General features: G+C 46.0%; 1 protein-coding gene across 1 annotated transcript; it reads right to left on the bottom strand.

Moving 5' to 3' along the window:
- Positions 1-1702: 1702 nt before the first annotated feature.
- SHMT2 (serine hydroxymethyltransferase 2) lies at positions 1703-19264 on the bottom strand. The gene is made up of 12 exons (XM_028721276.2): positions 19110-19264; positions 15887-16078; positions 13755-13834; positions 12265-12465; positions 11649-11730; positions 8612-8734; positions 8118-8257; positions 7238-7403; positions 5026-5125; positions 3731-3886; positions 2778-2885; positions 1703-2133 (listed from the first exon to the last, which is right to left on the bottom strand). The coding sequence occupies exons 1-12, from the start codon at positions 19140-19142 to the stop codon at positions 2006-2008; spliced, it is 1509 nt and encodes a 502-aa protein (XP_028577109.2). The 5' UTR covers positions 19143-19264; the 3' UTR covers positions 1703-2005.
- Between the last annotated feature and the right edge of the window lie 6393 nt (positions 19265-25657).

Below are 25657 nucleotides of genomic sequence, written 5' to 3'. Positions count from 1 at the left end.
CACACTGAGCAAGACACAGATGCTGGAAGCTGTGGCTTGAGATTAATTCTTTTGAAAACTGTTTACTTTTGGGTAGCAAAACACACACACACTCATGGTCCCTACTGGTGACCTTATGCCACCAAAGATCCCAGTGCGCAGGACCAGGAAAGACTCAAGTTCAGGAATGCAGCAAGCCTCGGCCCAGAAACATGCTTTTCTAGAACACTATAGAAAAGAATCTCTCCCTCTCACCACATGTCATTACTACTGTATTTGTGGACATGCATGCACACACAAACTGTGCCCCATGGACAAATAATAGATGGCCAGAGATTGCTACTTCCCCAGGGAGGCATGCAGCAGCAACTGCCCTTCCTTCTAGCGCAGGCCCTCCAGATGTTGTTGGACTGCAATTGTGTTCACCATCCTTCATCCAAATAAAATCTAGTTTAGTAGATTCATGTAGTAGAAGCTTGTGTTCACCATCCTTCATCCAAATAAAATCTAGTTTAGTAGATTCATGTAGTGAGTGCTCTCCACAAGAAACATCCCTCTACAGAAGGCAGAGTCAGCATGCAGAAGGAAGCAAGGAGCCTAATTCTGAGAAACAGAAAATATGCAGGAGTTGGGAGTTATGTTTGCAGCTTTTAAAAGGTTGCATGCGTTGGCATGTGAGAATATTCTGCAGTTCTCCTCTACGAGTGTGTTCTCAATTCCTTTCCTGTCTGTAGTGGATGGGAAGAGGGGGGTCCATTTACCATGTAGAATCCTGTCATTAAGCCACTTGGTCAGAACAAATACCTAAACCACACTTCTTCACCCAACCAGAAATGAACAGACAGTGATTTAGGAGAAGACCAGCTTACCAAGTAGTAAAGTTACCTACAGTCACATTGAGGGGGGGGGGAGGGGCTGGATGTGCTCCTGTTTAATAAAACAGGGCCAGTCCATGAATCAATTTTTCACACAATAAACCTACAGCAAGTAGATATTTTGTGCAATATTGACACTGCGAAAGCAGCCTTACATATGCCCTAACAAGGAGACAACATGCTGGGAAACTTGCAAGAACCACTTGGATACAGAGGCTGCATCTCTGGCTCCTGTAGGGCGCATTGAGAGAACCATTTCCCCACAGCAGAATTTCAGGGAACAAACAAGTCATGTTGCCTTCACCATGTCAAAGGAAATGACTCCTCTCTGTGCTCTCATTGGACAAGCTAATGTTAAAGCTCTATAACTAACAGAAAAAGTGCTCTCTTTACATAGTCAGGCACACAGACCCTGAATCGGGAGGTAGCATGCAGCCATCATGACCAGAAGCCACCAAGAGCCTTGTCCTCCATGAACTTGTCCAATCTCCTTTTAAAGTCATCTGAGCCGACCCCCAGGATGGAAGGCACAGGCCTCTGAGCAGCAGGCGCTGGAGAACAGCAGCAGGAGAGAGTGACTGCTCTCAGGTCCTATTTTGGGCCTCCCAGAGGCACTTGGCCTGATCCAGCAAGGCTCTTCTTACAATCTCACAAAGCATAATTCTGCCTGCATGGTACTTAGAAGCCCACAAGTGTGCATGTTCATATCGCTGGCTGTGTGCTTCTGGGCAGAGAAGGTACTGTGAGCATGTACACATGTATACATAAACACTCTCAAACATGGATGGCAAAGGGCATGACATCAGAAGGTAGTTTCAAAAATGCTCTGTTTTGGTTTAGTCAAGGGAGAGAGATGAAGCTGTTTAATTCTTACAACCCATCTTGCATAGCGGGCAGGCGAAAATATTACACAGGTACCGTGGATCAGAGACTAGTCCTGCTATAAAACGGAAAGGAGGTCAGTTGTTTTTGAGTCACTATAAAATGTGCATTGGGAGAAGGAGAAAAGGTGGCCAAGGCAATCACCCTTCCAGAAAGGGGCACCTGCTGGCTGGCTCTCAGAGGTAGGACTACAGGGACCCAAAGCACCTGGCCTCTGGCAAGCCCCGCCCATCTGGGGGCAATCAGACAGTCTCTGGTTGGGCATGACATCAACGTTCATCAAAGCCAGGCATGGGGAAGGCACGGGCGAAGGTCTCAACTCGCTGCCTAAGGTCAGACAGGCGCTGCTTCGTCTCTGGGTCAGCCAGCAAGAAGGTTTTGAAGTCCTGGAGCTTGGCTGTGGGAAAAGAAGGAGAGCAGGAATATAAGTAAACCAGGAGTTGCAAAAACACAGGGAGACTGAGGCACAGAGGGAGGAGTTTCAGTTATCTAAGAATGTCCTCACTCCTCAGTCTAGGGCCAAGCCTGAGAAATCAGGAACCCCCATTTTACCACTTTAACCAACTTTTGGTTACATAGAGACACATGGTGGAAAAATCTTGACTTGCTCAACTTCTCTGCGTTAAAAGGCACAGAGCAGGGCCAATAAAGCAGTTGCGGGGGGCTGACCTTCAGAGGATGTTCTATGACCTCTTGGGTCTCAGCTGAATCAAGGAAATCCATCATTCAGAAACAGCAAATGTAATTAGTGCTGTTTTTCTAGAAAAAGAGGTGCCGGAGCTCACCGTAAACTTCTCCCTTGTTGTCTTAGAATGGCAATGGCACCCACCTGAGAGGTGCCAGAGCTGAGCTCCTGTGAGCTCCAGCTGGGGGGGGGGAGCCCTGAATATAATGAGTCTATCAAACAGATCACCCAGATGTCCCACTAAAGAAGTCAAAGTCTCGAGTTAGTGATAGTCAACATGGACTAGTAACTGCAACATGCAAACAACCCATCCCAATTCAACCTGCTAGCTTTTCCATAACACACCAACAACTTACAGGTTTTCTTTTTGACATCCAGCCCAATCTGGATTCCTTCATCCATGAACTCCACCACCTTCTGGAAATCGCCTTCTCGGAATTGCCGGGAGGTAAGTGCAGGTGCCCCTGTGAGGGATTGGAAGAGAACAGCTCTTCTCTTTGAAAGAATAAACACCCTGGACAGTGCGAAAGCTCATAAGCAGGAGAAGGACACACACAGAGACCTGACAAGGATCAAAGACCTCCATGCTCCTTACTCTCTTTCTTAATCATATTGACGGATTGCCTACAAAAACGTCACCAATACCTACCAATACCGTTTTCTGCAATTGGTATTCCAGGTGTGTGTTGGGGAGGACACCGCGGGGAAGGGGGTGAGAAGAGAAGAGTCCTCATGGATTGTAGTGTCCTATCCCAGTTCAACCTTCCTTCCCCATTAGTATAAACAATCTGCACTAAAAGTGAATGAATGAATGAAGTAATTTGGGCCAAGAAAACAAGAACCTGGAAATGAGGTGATTTATAGCGATTTGCTTACTCTGCTTAATTTATTATACTAATTAAGGGCAAAAATTTACAAGATACTGGAACTTTCTTTCCTCACTCTAATTTCTGGGATACTTTCAAACCTATTTTTGCAGCCTTAAGGGCTAGAAAGTTGTTTTTTTATTAAATGAGTAAGATTCTGAACTTGCTGAAATCTGGGCCCAGTACTGATTTCAGCGCTCACAAGATGCATCCATGGAAAGTGAGTAGTGCGCCTATTCCCAAATTTCCATACCCTTCCCACTGTTTTTCTCCCTAGCAGTCCTGAGCAAAAATAATTGATATTATTTAAAAAGAAGGCGTCTCAAAGCAAACTTTAGCTTTTCTTGTGGCAGAATCTGGATTATTTCAGCGTAATTATATGCAGCTCTGAACATCAGAAACAGCCATGCACCTGACTTTTTTATTTAAGTCATTGTTCTTACCAAGCCGCAAGCCACCAGGTGTCAATGCACTCTTGTCCCCAGGACAGGTGTTCTTGTTAGCTGTTATGGACACCAGCTCTAGCACCCGCTCAGCCCGGGCCCCATCAATGCCTTTTGGTCTCAGGTCCACAAGTACCAGGTGGTTATCAGTGCCACCTAACCAGAGAGATAGAGATAGAGATAGAGTATAACCTTCCTAACTCACATCCATTCTCAACACTCAAATAATAGGTCCAGCTCATAACAGTTATGATGATCATTAGAATTACTCTGCTGGGTTAAAGACATTCATAGTTGCTTGCCGACACAGCCTCTTCATTATGGTGGACATGTTGATGGAGCCATCTACCATGAATTTATCTAATCATCCTAGTGACCACCTTTTCCTATCCCACCCCCCCCAAAAAAAAACCTGTGACACTGAATTCATAGACTATCCTATGTATTTTTATTTATTCATTTCATAAAATTTATATACTGCTTGGTTGTAGAAGAAGCAGTACTGTGTTTAGAGCAGGGATGCTTAACCTGTGGCCCCTCCAGATGTTGTGAGATGCCATTGGCCATGCTGGCTGGGGTTGATGGGAGAGGGAGTCCAGCAACATCTGGAGGGCTAGAGGCAAGGCACCCCTGCTTTAGAGGTCGATTCATGGAACTGAACACCAGCAATTTCAAAAAAGTGTCCTATATGAGCACCTTTTTCACATCTCCAAGGTGAAGATATCCTCTTGATTGAGACTACTATATGGTGCTTGGCAGAGGAGGGATTTGAACCAGCACTCCAGTCACTGGTCAAAATGCATTTAAAACTTTCCCACAGCCCTTCTTATTCCACCCATTCCAAATAGCATGCTTCTGCAAACAGCCACAGGCTTTCACATCTCCATATGTGCTACTCACTGGCTAACCTACCCCAACACTTCCCTTCCCACTGCACCAAAATAAAGTCAAGACCCAGAGCTAAAGCACACAAGCAGAAGAGTCAGATGGCACGGCGTTGGCTGGGATGTGCCATTTCAGACCACAGGTGGGGAAGCACATGTTTGAATTCCATCCCATATTAAAAATTCCCTGTGCCTACCATTAAACTAGAATATCAGAGATATGACTAAGCCTAGAATTCTTCTCCCCTACATACCAATTTCTGTATACGCTGGGAGCTTTTAATATAGGAGAATGCCTAAAATGTGCCATCTACCTGCAATCTGAAATGGTACAGCCCAGTAAAAGCTTCCGCCATGTGACTCTTCTGGTTGTGTGCTTCTGCTCAGAAGCAAACAGCTTCCTCACTATACCTGAAACCAGAGTGTATCCTCGCTGCAGCAATGCCTCTGCCATGGCCTTGGCGTTCTTCAGTACCTGCTGGCAATACTCCCGGAACATGGGTGAGCTGGCCTACAACGGAAAAAGGGATGCAAAGTGGGCCAGAATCAGCACTTCTCCTTTAAGCAGCACAACTTGCAGCATTTTGTCACTCCGCAGGGAAGCAGGGGCAACACTCTCTCGGCTTCTTCCAAGCCCAGAACTCCAGGGCTGGGAGGGCGAACCTTTTTCAGTACAAGGGCCAGACGGACATACTTCCTTGGGCCACGAGCCAAGATTGAGTGCCGGGACCAGAAGTAAAAGTGGTTGGAGCCACGCGCATTACTTTGGCCTTTATACAGCCATGCAAAAAAGCCACAGGAAGACACACGTCTTCCTCCATCCACACAAGCAAGAGGCATTATCACATTTCAAGGGCATCATCACCATTTATTTCTTGTACCCCGCCCATCTGACTGGGTTGCCCCAGCCACTCTGAGCAGCTTCCCAAAAAATATAAAAGAACACACAATATATCAGGCATTAAAAGCTTCCCAATACAGGGCTGCCTTCAAATTTCTGCGGAAGGTTGTTTAATTGTTTAGCACTTTGATTTCTAACAGGAGGGCGTTCCACAGGGCAGGCGCCACTACCGAGAAGGCCCTCTGCCTGGTTCCCTATAACTTCACTTCTCGCAGGGAGGGAACCACCACAAGGCCCTCGGAGCTGGACCTCAGTGCCCGGGCTGATTGATGGGAGCAGAGACATATTCCAGACAGGCAAAGCTGAACAAGGAGGGCATGGCTCAGGGCTGGTGAGGGTTGTGGAATGGGGAGAGGGGTGTTTGGACTGGGGGTGGGGGCATGGCCTGAGTGTCCCAAAGGTCAGGTAATAATAATAATATAATAAATTTTATTTATATCCCGCCCTCCCCAGCCAAAGCCGGGCTCAGGGCGGCTAACAACAATAAAACAGTACAAAAGTACAGCACAGGTAGAAGGGTTTAGACACCCACATTTAGTTCCTGAGCCTGATATTCCCCCTTCCTGTTCTAGGGAACACTCTCCAACACTGGCACTTAACTGGTCAAAAGGAGGGCAGTCAATCAGCTGGCACAATATTGGCAAACTAATACTAGTTAGTTTACCAATACTAGTTATTAGAACTGTAACAGAGATAGCTACGCTCTTGGAAACAAGAGAGGGGGCTTTTTCATCAGTGGCAACCCAGCTGTGGAATCCCCTCTGCAAAGAAGTTCATCTGGTGCCTACATTGTTGTCTTTTAGGCACTAGGCTATGGCATTTTTATTCTCTCAAGCACTTTAAATGTAACCAAGAAGAAAGAAAATGATGTTTTAAACAATGAGTTGCCCATTCTGCTTTCCAAATTGGTTCTGAAGTTGTGGTGAATTTGTAAAGTACATCTCTTTCAATTCTTTTTTTGGGTAGCATTATATTTATGTCATTGTCTAGCATTGTAAATGCTTAGAGGGAACTACCCTTGGATAGGAAGGGCAGTATACCAAAACATGAAATAAAAAGAAATCAAAGCTAATCTTCTAAAAGATGCAGGAATCTAGCCTCTCCTAGCAGAATTAAGAGAGCCAATGAACTGGACTATATAGAGGACAGAAGCTTGCTAGGAGAGTAGCGGGACAGGGGGTGCCTACCCCTAAATGGGGAGTTTGTGCCCCAACTCCAGCAGGACAGGGGAGCAAAGGGCCCTTACTGCTCCTGTGATGCAACATTTTTGATTAAAAGGTAGCTCCTCTCAGACATAAGAGAACATGATGGAACAGCATATATATATCAGGCTCACTGGTTCATGAGCTGAATTTTCAGAATCAGGACCATGGAAAGAAGGATTGAGGTCCAGGGCAGGATAAAGAGAGAAAGGTTGTCCAGACCACCAAAGCAAACAGGCAGGACAAGAGAGACAAGAAGTGAGCACACAACAAATGCCAAAGCGTGAAGGGAAGGCGGGTTTCAAAAGGAGACAGAAGAGCTTACTATGGGGTACAGATCATTTGCACTGAGCAATGCACTTGATTAGCCAATCAACAGCTTTCTTTTGCAGGGGCTGCTGGGAAACCAAGAGTCAATGTTGCTCATTTCAGGCCACGGAGGGAGCCGAAGTGGTGATACAAGTTAACGTTGACAATCCTGTCCAAAAGGGTATGCAGGGCTCTTATTCCCCTTCCCCACCTGTTTCAGTGCCACAGCGACAGCTGCAATGGCATGGTTATGGGGCCCTCCCTGCAAAGAAGGGAAGACAGCAAAGTTGATCTTCTCTTCCAGATTGTAGGGAATCTCCTTGCCAGTCTTCTTGTCTATGGAACGGACACCTTTGCGGTAGAAGATCAGTCCAGACCTGCATGTGACAAGAGTGTGGAAGTGTGAACAGGAAAGTACATCTATCACTAGGGCTCCTCAGATATAGGTCCCAGGTGTACAAGGCTTTTTGGTTAGGGTTAGGGCAATGCCCACTGAAGCTTCAGAAACCAGAGAGGAAGCTGAACAGGGTTTCCAATAGCTGCAGACAGTCCTTGCCTTTCCCATAACCAGCAAAACTAAAAATTATGCGAAGAATTCCATTTATATTCCCCAACACCTTTTGCCAAAAGTCCTAACTCCAGTGTTTTTGACCTCTCGCTCAGAGAGCACTTTGCCCTCTAATTACCCTAGGCACAAGATTGCAGGCAAATCAAGAGAGATTTCACAACTGGACCATGTTAGCCATGTTCACAGTTCCCGAGCAGATTAAGTACCATTATTGAGGCAACACAGAGGGTCTTCACAACCCCCAAAGAGATGAAAAATGAGTGAGGAGCCTCTGGCCCTCTCCTCCTGCAGTGGGGAACACCTTGCGGGCAAAGCCCACACTCTTCCGCTGAGTTCACAAAGAGCAGGTGTGGGGGAACCTGGTGCCCTCTGGATGTTGTTGAGCTGGAACTCCCAACATCCTGCTCATTGGCTGTGCTGGCTGGAGCTGATGGGAGCCCACCTGGAGGGCATCAGGTTCCCACCCCCCAAATGATGAGGACTGATGCTTCCCCACCCTACACTCCGTCCTTGTCATGCTCACCTCGCTCCACGCAGTGTCTTGTGAGTCGTGCTAGTGACCAGGTCAGCATAATCAAAGGGAGAAGGGATGACTTTGGCTGCCACCAGACCACTGATATGGGCCATGTCAGCCAGCATGTAGGCCTTCACCTCTTCACACACCTGACAGAGAAGAACAGGTCAGTCTCCTGCTCCCACGCTCCTTGCCACATGCCTCGCAAGCAAAAGGAACAAGCACCCTTGCACTCCAGCCCAAAGCCAACTGAAGGTCCAGCTACTTGCAGATCCAAAACTATTAGAAGCAAACAGGTTCCAGTTGAGCCCTAACACTCACGTTTCCACTGAATTTTACTATGGGGTAGGGAGAATAAACATTATTCATTCAGTCATTTTATTTGTATGCTGCTTTTCCACACAACCCCCCCCCCAAAACATGCTTCAAGCGGCTTACAACAGAACAGGGGTGCATTTCAAAGCCCTACAACTGCCTGCCCTCCCACTGCACCCAGGGGCTACCTTCTTGATGCGGGCGTAGTCAATGAGGCGGGCATAGGCACTGGTCCCAGCAATGACGAGACGCGGGCGGAAGAGTCGGGCTGTTACTTCTAGCTGATCATAATCAATCAATCCTGTTGTTGGCTGCAGAGTGGGGAGCGGGGAGGGAAGTGATGGGTTAATGCATGGGGATTAAGCCAATATTTCTCCCTTCACCCATAAATGCACACACAGGAGAGAAACGTTCCATAGAGCAGGGGTTGGCAATGGGCTGCAACAAATCCAGCCCACATATGAAGACGAGTTATCTTACAACTCAACTGCCCCCTTGCCTAGTGTCTTGTTAAGATGCTTGTAGCTGGCTGAAGCTGCAGACAGTCTGATGTCCTGCCTTTCTAAGACAGAGATGGCTGCAGGAACACCCAGGCTATGAAACCCCAGAAAGGGCTGCAGTGAGTCAAGTTGGGATTCTTTAGACTAGGATGCCTAGCAGGCTGCCTTCTCTGGTTCAGACCAGCTGATATTTGAGATCTTTTGAGGAGTCCATGACCAGCAGATTGTCACTTGGTGGCAACATGGATGAAAGCCCTTCTCCACCAGACGGCTCACTCTCTGGAATAACCTCCCTCGGGTCTCTTGTGAGGCAGAGACCAGAATACAATATGAAATTTCTAACAGATCTTTCTACTGTAATGTGAAATCACTTTCAGATGCTTCATGGGAAGAGACTCATGAATGAAATGAAATAAATAATAGCAACCACCTTTAAATGCCTGTTTAAATTTACTAGAAAACAAAACACCAAGGTGGTTATCCCCAATAGAAGCTCAAGCAAATAAAAAATTAATATGAGTGATAACTGGGTACCTATAATGAATTGTTAGACTTTTCAGAAGGAGAGCCAAAAATGAGAAAAATAGAAGAGATTAAAGAATTTGTATCGGTTAAATTATCATCAAATCAATTCAAAATTTAAGATAGATAAGAAATTGGGATTTGCATAAAAACCATCACAATTTGAAAAATGCTACGATCCAGAGCTAAAATATTTAAGTTATTTTTATTCTTATTACCTTGTGCTTGACTGTAACACAGTATGCATTGATGATATGATTAAACAGAAAAGCTTTTTTTAAAAAAAGGCTCTTTAAGACTAATGCTTACCCAAGCTTACCCTGGACTTAGACTCTTAGTTTTGAATTCTGCATGCTGTTACATTATATTTGTGATAATTTTCAAAATAAATAAATCAGAACAGAGATCTTTTCTTTTTTTGCCACCAGGTAGCTTCTCCACAACCAGTTTTATTGGCTGCCAATACTGACTGAGAATACAGAACTATAAAGAGGCTGCTGCCGCCGCCGCCGCCTCCTCTCCTTCCCAGAACAAGGCAGCATTGTTGCCAGCATGTTTTCTCAACCTCAGGCATCTTTGTGTAGCATGGCAGAGGCAAGCCAAGTGGTCGGGCACACAGAGAACTGACACTAGAAAAGAGGAGAGGATTCTCTACATTGCCTTGGGAAAAAACAGCAACTGCACTTCAGAGCCACTCAGGAAAAGTGGATGTGAGTGAACTGTGAAATTATCTCCTTCACCCGTAATCTTGTGCAAGGGATAATCAGTGGGCAAAGTGCACTCAAGAAGTGAGAGGTTAAAGATAAGAGAGGCTGAAGGAATAGCACAGAGCCATCTTGACAGTATTAAAACAACAGGTGCCCAAGAAATCCAAATCCATACATGCTTCGCAAACTGAGCACATCTGCCAAATTTCAACTCTTTTCTTTACATGATTTAATCTGCATTCTTTAGCACTGTGCATAATGTATTCTAATTTGGATAGTTATGAAGAGGAACAAGAAGCTACACAGGCTATGGAAGACCTCTTCTCAGATTCCTGAAAGGATTACTTCCAAGCATTATCTATATGTGGTTAAAAGAGCTTGGCCCTTGTTTGCAAAAAAAAACTAGCTAGGGGAGAAGACTATGAGGGCACCTAGATCATCATCATCACCATCATCCACCCTTCACCCGAAGGTCCCAGGACAGGTTACAGCAATAGTAAATGCATCATTAAAACAGGCTCAACAGCCCCCCCCCCCTTTGACTGCCAGGCCATTTCAGCCAAGTCATGCCCACCTGCCCCATACCTGACATCATAAACGCCATCAGATGTGGGGCAGGTAAGGTCATGGCTGAGCAGAAAGAGATTTTGCAGGAACAGTCAATCAGCTGGACTGCAAAGCCCTGTGTACCATCACCAATGCCCAACAATCAGCTGACCCATGGTGTATGGATATAGCACCCAGGACTGGATCGCAATGGCTGCTTCACCCGGAAGTATATTGTGGGTGAAACTGCCACTGCTGAGTCCCTCTGCCACCAGCGCTCAGCACGCAAGGGAGAAAGAAGCTGCTGCCGGCCGCTGGCAGCAGAGGGACTCAGGAGCAGCAGCCGTTTCAGGTGCCATTGCACTCTGGCTGGCCCTCATACAGTTGAGGGGCCGATGGAGCTTGTTCCTCCCTTGGCTGCCCGCTTGGGCAGGTGGCTCCTTTAAACTTCTCCGTTCTGGGGTTGCCTGGCTGCCCATCCCTCAGTGAGGAAGTGTAACGGTGCCCTCAACCCGCCTCTGGCTTGCACAGAATAATAATGAATTCACAGAATAATAATGAAGGCAAATCATTATTATCATCATCATCAGCCTCCCCACGCTGAAATCAATTAGATTGGCAAGTACTACAAGCAAGGTCTACTTGGTGGTGGCCCTATATTTGTGTAAATCCCTCCTGCAGCTACTTTTCAGTTGGAAGGTTAAGCTAAATTTTGATTATTTAACCACTCATACCATGACTGGTTGTAAAACTGTTTCTTCTAAAATGCTTTAAAATGGTTTTTATGAGCACCATGATTGTCTGTGAAATCCTGCTAAACTGCTGTTTTAACGATTGGACTGAATTTTATTGGAACAAGAAGTTTCAGTTTTATATTTCATTTATGAATATAAGCTGCTTTGGGGGTATTTTGGAATAAGGAAGGATGGGACACATTTCTGTTCACTCACATTCAGTTTGTAGGGCATGGACTCGAAGAAGATGGACGTGGCCGAGATACGTTTGATGTCAGACATATACCCATGCGTTAGGCTGCAAGAATAGGGAAGACATATTGTCAGGAGATAATCTAAGCCCCAGTCATAGCAGAACTCTGACTATGGGACCAAGTAAGAACCTTCCCACCCAAATGGACCCACAGATTAACTACTTATCCGCCCTCAAGTAGGACAGTCACTTCCAAGCAGGATTTTCTATGTGGCAGAGTAGGATCTAGTAACTACACGAGGCAAAGTATGTCCCCCCAAAAATACAAGTTCAAAATCTCCACAAACCAGAGAGAGAAAGGAACCAGAAGCTTCTACAGACACAAAGCTGAAAAACCAATTGCTATATTAAACTGACTAAGGGCCAGCAAATTTCGTTTTGTCAGGGGACCATTATCCTGTGGAGGATTTTATCACCATGTGAAGAAAAACCACAATGCCCTGAACCCCACACAAAGACCCACTGTGTCAGCATTGCAGTCCTGCTCCTTCTACCTCCCCATCCTTCAGTTACACCTTCCTCACTTGCGCCTTTATTAGCCATGCCAGTTCCCAGTTCCACACCCCACTTCGAACGTACTGGCCTCCATCAGGCAAGTCCAGGCCCATGAGTCGCTCGTGGGGCTGCAGCAAAGCTGTGTAGGCAGCAAAGTTGGCAGGAGATCCAGAGTATGGTTGGACATTCACTCCCCAGCACTCAGGGTCCAGGTCAAAGGCCTCCAGGGCCCGGCGTTCACACAGCAGCTCAATGCGGTCCACCACCTCAGCGCCACCATAATACCTGCACCAGGATGCAAAGGGGAAAGCAGAATTAAAACATCAACAGCCCACACATCCGTTGCCCTGGTGTCACCATTATCTCTGAACCAGAGAAGAAGACATTGAGAAACAAAGAGAGACCCCTCTCTCTCCTCTTCATGCCACAATGTATAAAGGAAGTTGCCAAGACCACCATCCCCTAGCAAAGCCTCCTGCTGCCAGCCCAGTGCTCCGCAGCTGACTTTTCATGCGCCCGCCTCTTCATTACCATATTCCTTTCCCAGATGACAAAATGCCCCTCCCCCCGCCTCTCGTCACTCCTAATATTTCATCCTAACATGCTTCTGTGGGTGATAACCACTCAAAGAGGCAACAGCTCAGGCCCAAGATGCGCCCTGCCCAAATCTCTTTCACTCAGGCCTCTTCCAAGGGAGGACCATTCCAGGCATCAAGCAAACACCAGGCGCACCGGGACAATTCGGTGGCGGTTGCGTTCTGTCTCTTCACTGTGAGAAACAAGCCCCAAGCTATCCATGGCAGTCTCGGGAAGAAGAGAAAAGAAGACTTTTCTTCATACGCAGTTGGTACACCTTCTCCCCTGCCCAGCCATAGCTCCTTCCCACTAATGCTACGTCTTCCTTTGGCTTATTCCCCCTTTCACCCCCTTCCATCCCTCTTCCTTGGTACCCTTAGACATTACAGTGTGAGCTACTCTTCCCTAGGTTCATCCTGTGACACGACTTTGACATTTAAGGGCCCACAGAGATGCTGGTTGGGGCTGTGAATCCCAACAAGATCTGGAGGGCCACCACTCCCCCATCGAATGGCAACCACTATTTTGCCCCTTGCTGTTCTTCCTTAATGGCACTTCTTTTCTGCGATGTTTGTGGTTCTCCCCCACTCTCCCGGTGAGGTAAGTTGCACTGAGAGACTATGGCTGGCTCAAGGTCATTCAGTGAGCTTCATGACTGAGTGGGGATTTGAACCCTGGTCTCTCAGGTCTTAGCCCAGCACTAACCACGGTGCCACCCTGACTCTCAGGGTGCGTTTCCTGCATTCTTGCCCTCATGTTTTATCCGCAGCCCCCAAAAAACTGACGGCACCAGGCCTAACATCTCCGCAACTCGAGCCCCAGTGATATCTACGTGAGAAGTTTTTAACATCTTTGCATCATTTTTATCCACTGCAAGAGTCTGCAGGCCAGCAGGCCATCAAAACTGGTCTCTGCTCACCCACTTTCAGGACCCTCCATCCCAACCCATTACTGATTTATTTTACCCAGACTGTCTCACTATTAAACAATGGCATTACCTCTTGCCAGGGTAGCCCTCTGAATACTTGTTGTTGAGGCAGGATCCAAGAGCCTCGAGTGCAGCTCGGCTGCAGAAATTCTGGAATTTGGGAGAAAGAGTTTCAAAAGGTAAGAGCTTCCCATACTCCTTGATATATGGAATGTGCTAAAATAGTATGATTTTTGTAGAGTTGTATTGATATTTTTTCACCCCCTTTTTTCTTTCTTTTTAGCTCATTTCCTATGTCTGTATTCCTACTGTGAAGTATAAGATACACAAGTCATCAATATTACTTATATCTACTGTTTATCAAAATGTGATTTGCCATTTCTCTTCTACTGTATTTTATTGTTTTCTAAAATTTGTGCAAAATTAATAAGCAGTATTTTGAAAAGAAAAGATGGAGGGGTAAAGAGAGAAAAGAGAGAGAAGGGAATCACACTCAAGCAATAGATAGAGAGCTAAAAACATTCCATCCCTCTTATGCCATGTTCCTCAGACTGCATGCTTCTCTTTCCAGGTGAATAAAAATGGAGTAACTTTTTCACCTTGCAGTAAGATATAACTAAGACCCAAACAAGATAATGAGTCTTGCTCTGCAATAGTCTATCCAGGCTTGTCATTTTGAAAAGAGAAATAAGAATTGCATCCGAAGCGGAAGGCCAAATAGATGAGAGAGACTGATCCAGGCTGGGACCACAGTGAGGTGCAACTTTGGGGCCAAGTAGCAGCTGGGGGTGTGATGATCAGAACAGTGGGTAGGAAGACATGCAGAGAAATGTCAGACATCTCCTCCTGCCCATACACCAGGATCTGGATTCAAAAATGAAAAACTCAGACTAGTTCTATGTCAGATTAGAATCCCTCTTCCTTTCATTAGCTTACGCTATTTTATCACTCCAGTCATTTCTAAAGCTAGTAGGGCCGGCCCTAGCATTAGCCAGAGTGAGGCGCTGGGCAGGGGGCAGCAACAGCCTCTCTGGCCATTCCTTCTGATCCCTCCTGGTGCTCCCCTGTGTTTGAGGACAGAGCTGTGTGTGCACTACACTGCCAGCCCTGTGCTCCTGGAATTAGCCTGATGCCTAAAGTTGTGGTGGAGAAGGCTGTCCCATTGCCAGCACTGAAGGAAGATTGAGCTGCCAGTCAATCAGCTTTTGTATGTAGAGTAGGGGAGGGAAGCCTCTTGCCCTTGGCTTCTGGCAGCAAAATGCCTTGGGCCAGCTATGCATGTCATATACACAAGATCATACCTGTGAGTTGGATCCAGATTTAGTCAATCTTAGAGCAGAACCAATGAAATGAATGGGAGTCAAGCTCCATTGATGTCAGTGGGTCTAGCTTTAAGCATGACCTAATCTGGATCCAACCCCTATGCAGTCTGCATTCATGAACCCAGATTAACTACCTTTCCTTTGTATTCATCACCCATACATCCAGGTAAAGATTATAAAGATTATAAAAGCAGAGGGGTTGGGGCAGGGGGTAGAAAATCCCAAAGCGTTTTTTCCTTTCCTTTGGACACTTTTCCAGCCCTGTTAAAAAGACCTCATTCTTGAAACCTCAGATTCTGAAATATTTTTACAGTCCTGACTTTAAACATTTTGCATTTAAACTGTGCATTACAAGTGCTTTATTATTTATTTCTCAAATTATTATGGCACTTTAAAACTAATGAGCTCAAAAGCAGCCAACACCCAAACTTAATCAAACACAATAAAAAGAAGGATATAAAACATCATTCATTAAACAGCAACTAAATTATAAGGGAAGAATTACTGTAAAACCAAAACCCGGTTCTAAAACACAGCAGCTAGTCCTCATGAACTATTTATTTCTCGAACTGCATACTTCAAATGAGGTTAAAGGAAGCCTCTCCCCCTGTAATTTAGTAAGAAAGAACGCTCAACGCTTGGAAAAGGCCATAGCTGTAGTCAAGCATTCAGCCTGAAGACACAAGGGCCAAACGTGGCTTAGGGGGCTGGGGCTAAATAGACTCTTACAGCACTCCCAAGTGTGTAAGAGAGCTGCTGGATCAGACCCAAGGCCTGTAGGACCAAGAGAGATCTCCTACCAGGAAGGAGACAGCACTGGCCAGCCAAAGGGTAAGACCCTTTTGTGCTGCACTCCGGGGCTAAAGAAGGAGACACCCACCTCTGAGGCAATGAGCTCCAGACCCCGGCACTGGCGATCCTTCTCTTGCTGCACCAGCGCCCACATCTCAGGGTCACTCTCGGCCAAGCTCTCCTGCCCGGTCCAGCCTGGCGTCTCCTTGGCCGATGCAGCAGCTGCTTTGCTGTGTTGGGCCCGCAAACTCCCCGCAGCCTGGCAGCATCTCCGCAAGGGCTGGCAAAAGGGAAGGGAGAAAGAAAGAAAGAAAGAAAGAAAGAAAGAAAGAAAGAAAGAAAGAAAGAAAGGGTTATATTAGCCTGGTCATCCTAAAGTATTTTGAGGACTCAAGCGGGGGGTCCAAATGGTGCTCTTTCCACACATTAGAATGAACAAAGGGCACAATCCATCTTGGAAGTTCGGCTGCGCATGTTGCAATCCAGGCACCTGCTCTACCGGAGCAAAGAATACATCAAACCTGTTGGATTTCTAGGAGACCCTGACTGCGTATCCCATGAGACCTGCTTGACACCAGTAGTAGGAGCCTTTTTCTTATGAAAGGTTGCCATTAAATCAGGTCTATAGCCAATAGGTGACATGTTGCAAAATTGTGTAGATTTCTCTCCCCACCTGCCATCGTGTGTGTGTGTGTGTGTGTTTTCCAACCAACCTCTCTCTCACTGTGTATCATCCCACATGCGGAAAGTACGCCTGTGCAATATAAGCCTCCTCATTCTAGAGGCAGACAGCCATCTTGGATTTGGGATGAAGTCCCACCATAAGCAATACACAGAGAGTTTACTGGCACTCACCGGCTTCCCTACCATTCAAAAAAACAAACCAATAGAGGTTCACAAAAAGAACCATGAGTCTTGGAGCATCTGATGGTCTCTTGACTGCAAAAAGCTCACTGCAACAATATTCCATATCCAGACAGGAACCTCCATGTTAGCCTTCCTGAACCTGTGGCCCTCCAGGTGTTGCTAGGACTCCAACTTCCATCAGTTCCAGCCAGTATGGGCAGTTTTCAGGAACGATGGGGCTTGTAGTCCAACCGTATCTGGAGAGCTACACATTCCCTCTGCCCCTGCTACATGCCTTCCACACTGGCTCTGGTTAATGGGAGCTGTAGTTCCAAAACATCTGGAGGGCACCAGGTTCAGGAAGGCTGACACAGAGAATAATGCCTGAATAGGGCTATGGATACCAGCCGAAAATCACTAAGCAAGCTTCGTGACTGAGCAGGGATTTCACATCCCAGCCCAGCTGCAAGACTCCATCCACTATGCCATGTTAGATCTTGGAGCTGCCAACTGGGGCTTCCTCACCGCCCCCCTTCCCTAGCAGTTATGTCCATTTCAGAACTTAGGTTATTATCATGCAAACCAGATGGGTGCTGAGGAATTTATATTACAGCCTTCTGTAATCTAAGGCAGCTGTTGAGCCCAGTGGGAGATTATGAAGTTTGGGGGGTGGCAGGCAGATAAATCATCCAACCAACTAACATATATAAAAAAGAAGTCTAGAAAGCAGCAAATAGTTGAAGTTTATCAGCCTCTTTCCGCGTTGCCCCAATGGACCTACAGAATAGCATTTGCTTGCATTAACATGTGGAGTTTGGGGAAAGGAGTAATTTCTTGCCACTTCCGTCACTGAAAAAGCAACACAGTGAGAATTCTTGAAAGAAAAAGCTGGAGTGGTGAGGTGGCAGGAGGAGCTGCTTCAAGGGCTGCTGAAACAGAGCGGGCTTTGTTATGGTGTTACGTTGCAGATGGTCAAGTGAGCTTCATTTGTGCAGAACAGCAGACACAACAACTCCTCCTGCTGCTGAATGCTGAGTTGGCAAATCCAGCTTGGAGGGGGGCGTTGCATGTGCACACACACAGTTTGCTTTTTCTTTCCTACTTCTTTCCCACATGTTTCAAAGAAAGGCAACACAAATGCCAGCCAACAGCATTTAAAAGGAGCCAGTTTTTCTTTTTAATAAAAAAAGGCTGTACTTTGAAAAAACATCTAAAACTCATAATCGCCTCTGCAGATGATGTAACCGGCTCATCTCGGTTGCATCAGCAAGGAGGGAAAACTCAATAATGCATCTTGGCCTATGAATGAAACACTCCCTGCATCATTTTAAAACCATCATCGTTTTCTAAGCAAAATGTGATTCTACAAATTGCAGAGGTTGTTTGTTTTTTCTTGTAAAGCGCAGGCACAAACTTGTTTCTGACTGCTGGATAGAAGGCTTACAAAATATTTACAGTTCACTGGCTGTAGAAACTCTTTCCTTTTAATTTTGAGTTGTAATCATGTTACCCAATGCAGATATCTTTAGCCTGCGAATCAGGAAGCCGTTTTCAGGGGGCATGTCATTTTATTGACTGGGTTCAAGAGATCAAATGGCATCTGGTGCCAGAGAGAAGCCTCTGCCAAAGAGACTTTGGTAAGGTGATAAAGCAGCTGCCCGAGTTGCGTTTGTACCTGTTCCTCCCACTCCACTTTCCCCCACTCCGAACCTGGGCCTCTTTCTACCCATTTCCCTTTCTTTCCCTCGAAGCTGCAATGTCAGATAGGACAGTGAGAAAGGGAAAGAGATGCTACAAAAATTAGCCTATAAAAGTCAGCAAAGCGTGACCGAGACTCTATTATCAGCTGAAACCTCTCCCAGCAGTCTGGGAACGTCAAGATAACTCTTCGCCTCGCTCGGTGCCGCATCCAAGAGCCATTAAGCCAGAATTAAATAATAATTGAGCTGCAGAATGGCGCACAGATCGGTGCTGCTATCAGATCCCTGGCTTTGAACCCTCAGGCGGGTATATAAACTCCTTACCCAAGAAGCTTGCCTCTCCAAACTTGCACGACTTAACAGTCCCATTTGGGGGGGGGGGGCGGTGGAGAATGCCATCAGTGAGGACAGATCTTCACTCACTCGAGGAGCAAAAAAACCACTTCCCCAGACACTCCAGAACTGAACTGTCTAGGGAAAGGCCTCCTGGCGCCCCGCATATGGGGAGGGAGGAGAGAGGGGGCAGGATGGAGGTGTCGCTCAGGTCAGCTCCACTTTACAAGTCAAGCCACGCGCACTCGCCCAGGGGCTCCAAACATCCACGGCCACTGACCTGCAAAGCACTTCTGTGAAGTTGCGCGTGGGACTAAGGAAACCCCTCCCCCCCCCACTCTCCTTTTGCATCTCTTCCCTACACTCAACTTAGGAGATCCCAGCAGATCCAACCTCCTCCCCACCTCCTGCCATTCGCACCCCACGCCTTACCTTAGCAAAGTGTCTAAAGGGAAAAGGCAGCATGGCAGCCTAAGGTGCAGAAAGTGCAAGAGCCCCAAACTGTTTTGCTAGTTGTTGCTCACGCTGAGTGAGTCTCCAAGATCTGAAAGGAGGACGGTGGGCTGGAGAAAGGGAAACACGTGGTTCTCCCTCCGCCACTGCCAGTTACTACCGGGTTCAAAAGGTATCATGGGAAATGTAGTTCTCCCTCTCTCGCTTTGGTTGGAAGTCAGCCGAGCGGATCGCCCTGCAGGCTGCGCGTAGCAGCTCGTACTTGTCTTGCATTTGAACCCGCGGAACGGACAGAAGCTCCCTCTCTCCTCTCGCAAAAAAGGGAAAGTATACGCATCAGTAACGTGTCAGGGGAATTTGCAATTCTGTAAACAAGGGGGGGTTGCTGCTGGGCTCAGTTTCAGAACTATATATTGCCTGTTATTACAGCAACTGAATTTAATACGTACACAGTCTGCCTTGCCACATGTAGGATTATACAGCTGCTCGTGCACAGATATATTGTCCCTGTCCAAGCTTCCGTCGCTTTGAGAGTTAGAAATTCAATCGATACAGGTTCTGCCACTGCTGCATCGGCATGCAGGGGAAGGCTGCACCTGTTCAATTTCTGTCTGTCACGTGACTGTTATAGGCACAGGTCTTTGCCGGATAAAAAGATGTGCAACCCTACTGTTTCTGCATATTATAGGGGGCTTACTTTTCCTGCTCCCCTGGAAGCGTTCCTGTTAGTTGGCCAAATTCAAAAGATGTACCTGAGCAGGCACACATAGGTCACCTGGTCAAAGCTTTCTCCATTATGGATAGATATATTGCATTTCTATATGCCAATTTTGTGGGGGGAAACTCTGTCCTCTTTCAGGGTGATATTGTCCCTCTGGTTTCTTTCCATATGGCAATGTTTAAGTGGCTGCAGTATTTATTACGTCCATAATACAGGGCGGCGAGTAGCTTAAGATGGGAACAAGCGCCTCACCAAAGGATAATCCGTGAGTTCATGGCAGAATTGCTTTTCACAGCACCTGCTCTTAACCACGATGCTCCATCAGCTTTCTTGAATCAGCCCATCTGAGCCCCAACAAAACCTCATGCAGGCGTTCCCTGAATTTCAGCTACTCTGTGGTTGTTTCTGTTGATGTAAAGCAGAGTTCCGTGCCAGCGGAAGGATGAGGAGTGTGTACTACATACTCAATATTGCTTTATTTACAGTTCAAAGCAGATATATTACAGAAAGACATCTTGCCTCTGCCGGAGCAGATAAAGCATCCTCTCTCCTCGACAGCTTGGAGAGAATCACACAGTGAAAAACAGGAAACCAGTGTACGTCACATCCAGTCTCCCTTTCCCGTGAGAAACTCCAACAGTACAGACTGTGGAATGTAAACACCTGTCTCGTGACAAGCCCTTTCGCTGCACAGTGAAGGAAAGCAGAAACCAACATCCTCCCCCTTTCTGTGAACATCACTGGGCAGCGTGTTCGTACAATATCAGTACAAACCCAACTTCTGCACATAGGTACAGTGTTGATCTCTTGATACAATCTTGGACAATGCATCAGCAGGAATTTCATTACCTGGCATATAGGACACCGTTACGAGTCCCTTCTGAATACATTCCCTAGCATGCTGCAACTTTAATTGCAAGTGCTTTGTGCTTTGCTTACAACCTTCAGACTTCAGCAAAGCCAAACATGCTTTGTTGTCCTGGTAAACCTGGATTGGACATTTGACAGGAATTTTCATATCTTTGCACAATTGTATTAACCATTCACAATCCTTAAGTGAATAAGACAGTGCATTCAGTTCAGCTTCACAAGTACTTAAGCTAACTGTTGTTTGCTTCTTGCATGACCAATCAAACAGACCTTGATTGTACATGTAGCAAACTCCAGACGTACTTTTCCTGTCTGCAGTGTCACTTCCAAAACTTGCATCTGCAAATATCTCAAGACCACCAGACTTCTGATTGTTAAATCTCAGTCTGTAATGCATAGTGCCTTTCAAATACCGCGCTATGCGTTTCAGAGCTTTCCAATCCTTGACACTAGGATTGTTGACTTGTCTGCTTAGCAAATTACAGCTAACAGCAATGTCTGGTCTTGAACATCTGGCAATGAAGTTTAGCTTGCCTAGCACACTTCTGTACAGTGTAGTGTCAGAAAATGCTTCTTCAGTGTCATCTACCTGATAACCTGTTGTCATCGGTGTGTCTACAGGGTTAGCATCCATCAGGTTTAGTTTGCTTAACACATCAGCAATTTTCCGTGACTGGTGTACTAGAATGTTACCATCTTGATCTCTCTCTATTTCCAGAGATAGGTAGTTGTTTACCTCACCAAGATCTTTCATGTCAAAGTGCTCTTTCAGTTGAGCTAGGGCGTTATTGTACATTGCGACATCTTTCCAAAAGAATAATAAATCATCAACATAAAACAAACAGTACAGTTTCTTTTGCCCCTCCTCTTTGACAAATACACATGGATCAGCTTTCCCTTGCTTAAAACCTAGAGAAAACAATACTTCAGTGAGTTTCGTGTGCCAACACCGTGCACTTTGTTTGAGACCATAAAGGGATTTCTTCAGAGCACAAACAAATCCCTGTTTTACCTGTACGCCATCAGGTGGAAGCATATAAAGTGATTCATCTAGAGATCCGTACAGAAAAGCTGTATTAATATCATGGTGACTAATGTGTAGATTTTCCTCTGCAGCTAGCTTGAGCATAAGCCTAATGCTTTCATACCTCACTGTGGGTGAGTAGGTCTCGTGATAGTCTTCACCTGGTACCTGTGCAAAACCTCTGGCTACCAATCTGGCTTTGTGTCTGACTATCTTGCCATTTTGATCTGTCTTCGCTTTGAAGACCCATTTGCTTCCAAGTAGTTTCATTCCTGGAACTACTGGAACTAGCTCCCATGTTTTGTTCCTTTCTAAGGAATCAAGCTCAGCCTTCATGGCATTTAACCATGGCTCAGCTTCCTTTGAATCCAAACCCTGGATTTCTTGGAAACTTGAAGGTTCAAATACCTTCTTGGAGCTTTTAACAGCTGTTACAGCTATCGTAGCAAACTCATCAGCAAATCTCTTTGGAGGTTTGCCCTTTGTGGCTCTCTGTGACCTACGAATTAGCCTTAAGTCTTCAACACTCTCCTCTTCCTTCTTAGGAGAAAAACGTCCTATTGTGAACAATGGTTCCTCCAATTCTTGATCAGAGCTTTCAGAGGGTCGCATAGAGGCTTTCGCACTCTTGAAATCCTCTGAATCACCCGATTCAGTTTCAGATTCAGACTCAGAACCTTCATCAGTGGGTGTGGGTTGTTGTGGTTGCTTTTGACTATCCTCAGTCTCATCACCGTCATCAGGATAACATTGGAAAATTCCCACATTCTCCCCCCACTTTGCATTGTACTCAACACTTCTCGTGAGCTTAATTGTCTTGGAGTCAGTCATCATTATTCTGTAAGACCCTTTCTGATAACCTAGAAAGATACCATGCAATCCACGCTTGTCTAACTTGGTGTTTTGTGGTGAATGAACCCACATGTCAGAACCAAAAATTTTCATGTGTTTGATGTATGGCTTCTTGCCAAACATCTTCTCATAGGGGGTACAACCAATCGCTGAAGATAACCTGCGATTGTAACTGTAAACAAAACACGAGAGAGATTCGGCCCAATAACTCTCTGGAAGATTGGCATCATGCAGCAAGGTTTTTAACCCTTGAAGCAATGTCTGATTTGCCCGTTCCGCAAGTCCATTCTGCCATGGCGAGCGAGGACTAGACAAATCGTGTTGAATTCCTTTCTCAGTCAGAAAAGCTTCAAACTGCTGAGAAGTGAATTCTCCCCCGCGATCACTGAAAAGAGTCTTTATCTTCTTACCATGCACATTTTCCAACCAAGCACAGAATTCCTTGAACCTAGGAAAAGCCTCTGATTTCTGCTTGAGATTGTACACAAAAATATATCTAGAAAATGCGTCAATGAGAACCATGAAGTACCTATTTTCACCCAAAGAGGGCGATAGTGGTCCAACCAAATCTGCATGAATAACCTGGTATGGTTCCGTAGTTTGCCTACTAGACACCTTACCTTTCGCAGCCATTTTCACCTTGTTTGCTGCGCATGCTTTGCACTTCATGTGGTACTTGCAGGGTTTAATAGTCATACCTTCAACCAAGGCAGGCATTTTAGATACTGCCTCAAAATGCAAATGACCAAATTTTCGATGAAAATCATGAATACATTCTGCATGCAAACTTTTGTTAGAACCTGCAATGCAACAAGTGTCATCCTGCACAACATCATCATAATACAAAACAAACAAACGATCAACATATTCAGCATGCAATTCATAATCATTTTTCTTTGTGATGATGCACTTCTTGTTCTTGAAGGACACGTCAATGTTCCGCTCAATCAGCTGTCCAACGCTGAGAAGATTATGTTTGGCGTCTGGCACGTAAAGGACATTCTGTATCGATAAGTCCAAACTGTGAAGAACAACAGTTCCGTAGCCTTTACTGGGAATAGTGTGGTCATCCGCCTGGTGAATCGCACCTTCCTGCGGTGTAAAAGACACGAACAGTCTTTTATCGTTGCACATGTGGTGGGTCGCCGCCGAATCAACAACGAAGAAAGATCTAGACGTCTTCTGGACCTCTGCAACCTTTGGAGTGAAGCGTGAAACCATAGCCTTGTGCTGCGTTGTCCTAGACACTGGACCTTTGCCTTTGCCTCGGCCTTTTCCACGCGATGAGCTTTCGCTGCGCTGCTCTGTCTTGGCCCTGGGATATCTGCATTCCCTCTTCATATGGCCTAGACGTCCACACGAGTAGCATTTCACTGCCTTCAAAGCTTTGGCGCCATCTGGTGGTTCCACTGCACTATGGGATGACGTCTGCGAAGACTCCCCCTTGCCCATGCAGCTAGCACCCCGGCGATCTGCTTCATTCTGAATCACGGCAGTAACAAAGTCCACTGTCAGCTGAGCTGTTGGCTGCACAGCAATCTGGGTTGCAACAGACTCCCAACCTGAACCCAAAGATTGTAGTATCATGAAAGAATACACAGCCTCTGGAAAGTTGAGTCCTCTCTGTTGCAGCTCATGTCTCAGATTTTGCATCTCCATCAGATGTAAACGCACATCTCCACCTTCAGCAAGAGCCATATTATGCAGCTTGTTAAAGTAAAACATAGTAGATCCAGCTTCTGTCCTTAAGTGAGCCTCTCTCAAAGATTCCCAAATTTCTCTGGCTGAGGTCTTATCACGCAATAGACAGAGCTCTTCTGGGGATACTATCAATGTAAGTGTTCCCCGTGCTTTGGAATCCTTAGCTTTCCATGCATCTGTAACCGGAGCTGGGGGGGTTTCTGTAATCACCTCAAACAAACCCTCTTTCCGCAGAATTGCCTCTGCATACTGAACCCAGTCCGCATAATTTTTCTTGTTGAGCTTAGGAATCCCACAAGCATCCTGAAGGGCCATCATGACTCTGGCATTAGCCTTCAGCGTTATATATGCTGCTTTAAATCTTGCTGCGTCACTGCTGCAGCTGCTTCATTCCAAAAGCGCTTTTAAAAGTTACTTTCGATTTCCCCAGCATAGTAACTTGTGCCTGGGAGCCTTTTGCGTATTCCCGGCAAAACGGCTTTAAAAGTTCAAAGTCCAGCCATAAAGCCATTAACTAGAAGCTGGCAGGCTGCCCGGAGCAGTAGTACATACCTCATCAATCACTTTTACGCGCAGAGCAGATTCCGATCCGATCTGTCCCTCTGCATTCCGATCCTTTGCCGGCACTCCGATTCGACCTCTGGGCCCATAACCACGTGTTGATGTAAAGCAGAGTTCCGTGCCAGCGGAAGGATGAGGAGTGTGTACTACATACTCAATATTGCTTTATTTACAGTTCAAAGCAGATATATTACAGAAAGACATCTTGCCTCTGCCGGAGCAGATAAAGCATCCTCTCTCCTCGACAGCTTGGAGAGAATCACACAGTGAAAAACAGGAAACCAGTGTACGTCACATCCAGTCTCCCTTTCCCGTGAGAAACTCCAACAGTACAGACTGTGGAATGTAAACACCTGTCTCGTGACAAGCCCTTTCGCTGCACAGTGAAGGAAAGCAGAAACCAACAGTTTCCTGTCAGTGTAAGAAGATTCCCAACAAACAGACCACATTAAAGCATCTCACTCCACGCCCAAAACAATGGAGTTGCAAGCATTCAGGTGTTACTTCTTTGTGTTTTAAGGTCTTTATATCTTGAGCCATTGTACTGCACTAGAGACGCATCCTGGCACAAGGGCAAAGTATTTTTACATGACACTCCAATCTCTGAATGGTGCAGGATTCCAGCAGTCTTGGTGCTCATCCAGGGTTTGTGTTTCCTTCAGAAATGAGGCACATCAAAGACTGTGGTGTCTTCATGATGTATGGTTTAGTTACACATATGTACAACCTGCATCTACAGTGGAGGGATTTCCAGCATTGGCATCTCAAGATGAATCTTTGCTCCTCTCTTGGGAGCAG

Source organism: Podarcis muralis, chromosome 2 (assembly GCF_964188315.1).
Source record: "Podarcis muralis chromosome 2, rPodMur119.hap1.1, whole genome shotgun sequence".
Lineage (NCBI taxonomy): Eukaryota > Metazoa > Chordata > Lepidosauria > Squamata > Lacertidae > Podarcis > Podarcis muralis.
The sequence above is the reverse complement of the archived record's forward strand: the minus strand, read 5'-3'. Positions and strand labels throughout refer to the sequence as shown.

Coding starts and splice junctions, on each gene's coding strand:
- SHMT2 (XM_028721276.2), bottom strand. CDS start 19,142: ATGCTGCCTTTTCCCTTTAGACACTTTGCTAAG. Junction 13,835..15,886: donor TGGAGCTCATTGCCTCAGAG/GTGGGTGTCTCC, acceptor CCCAAATTCCAG/AATTTCTGCAGCCGAGCTGC. Junction 2,134..2,777: donor GGATGTCAAAAAGAAAACCT/GTAAGTTGTTGG, acceptor CTTTTCCCACAG/CCAAGCTCCAGGACTTCAAA.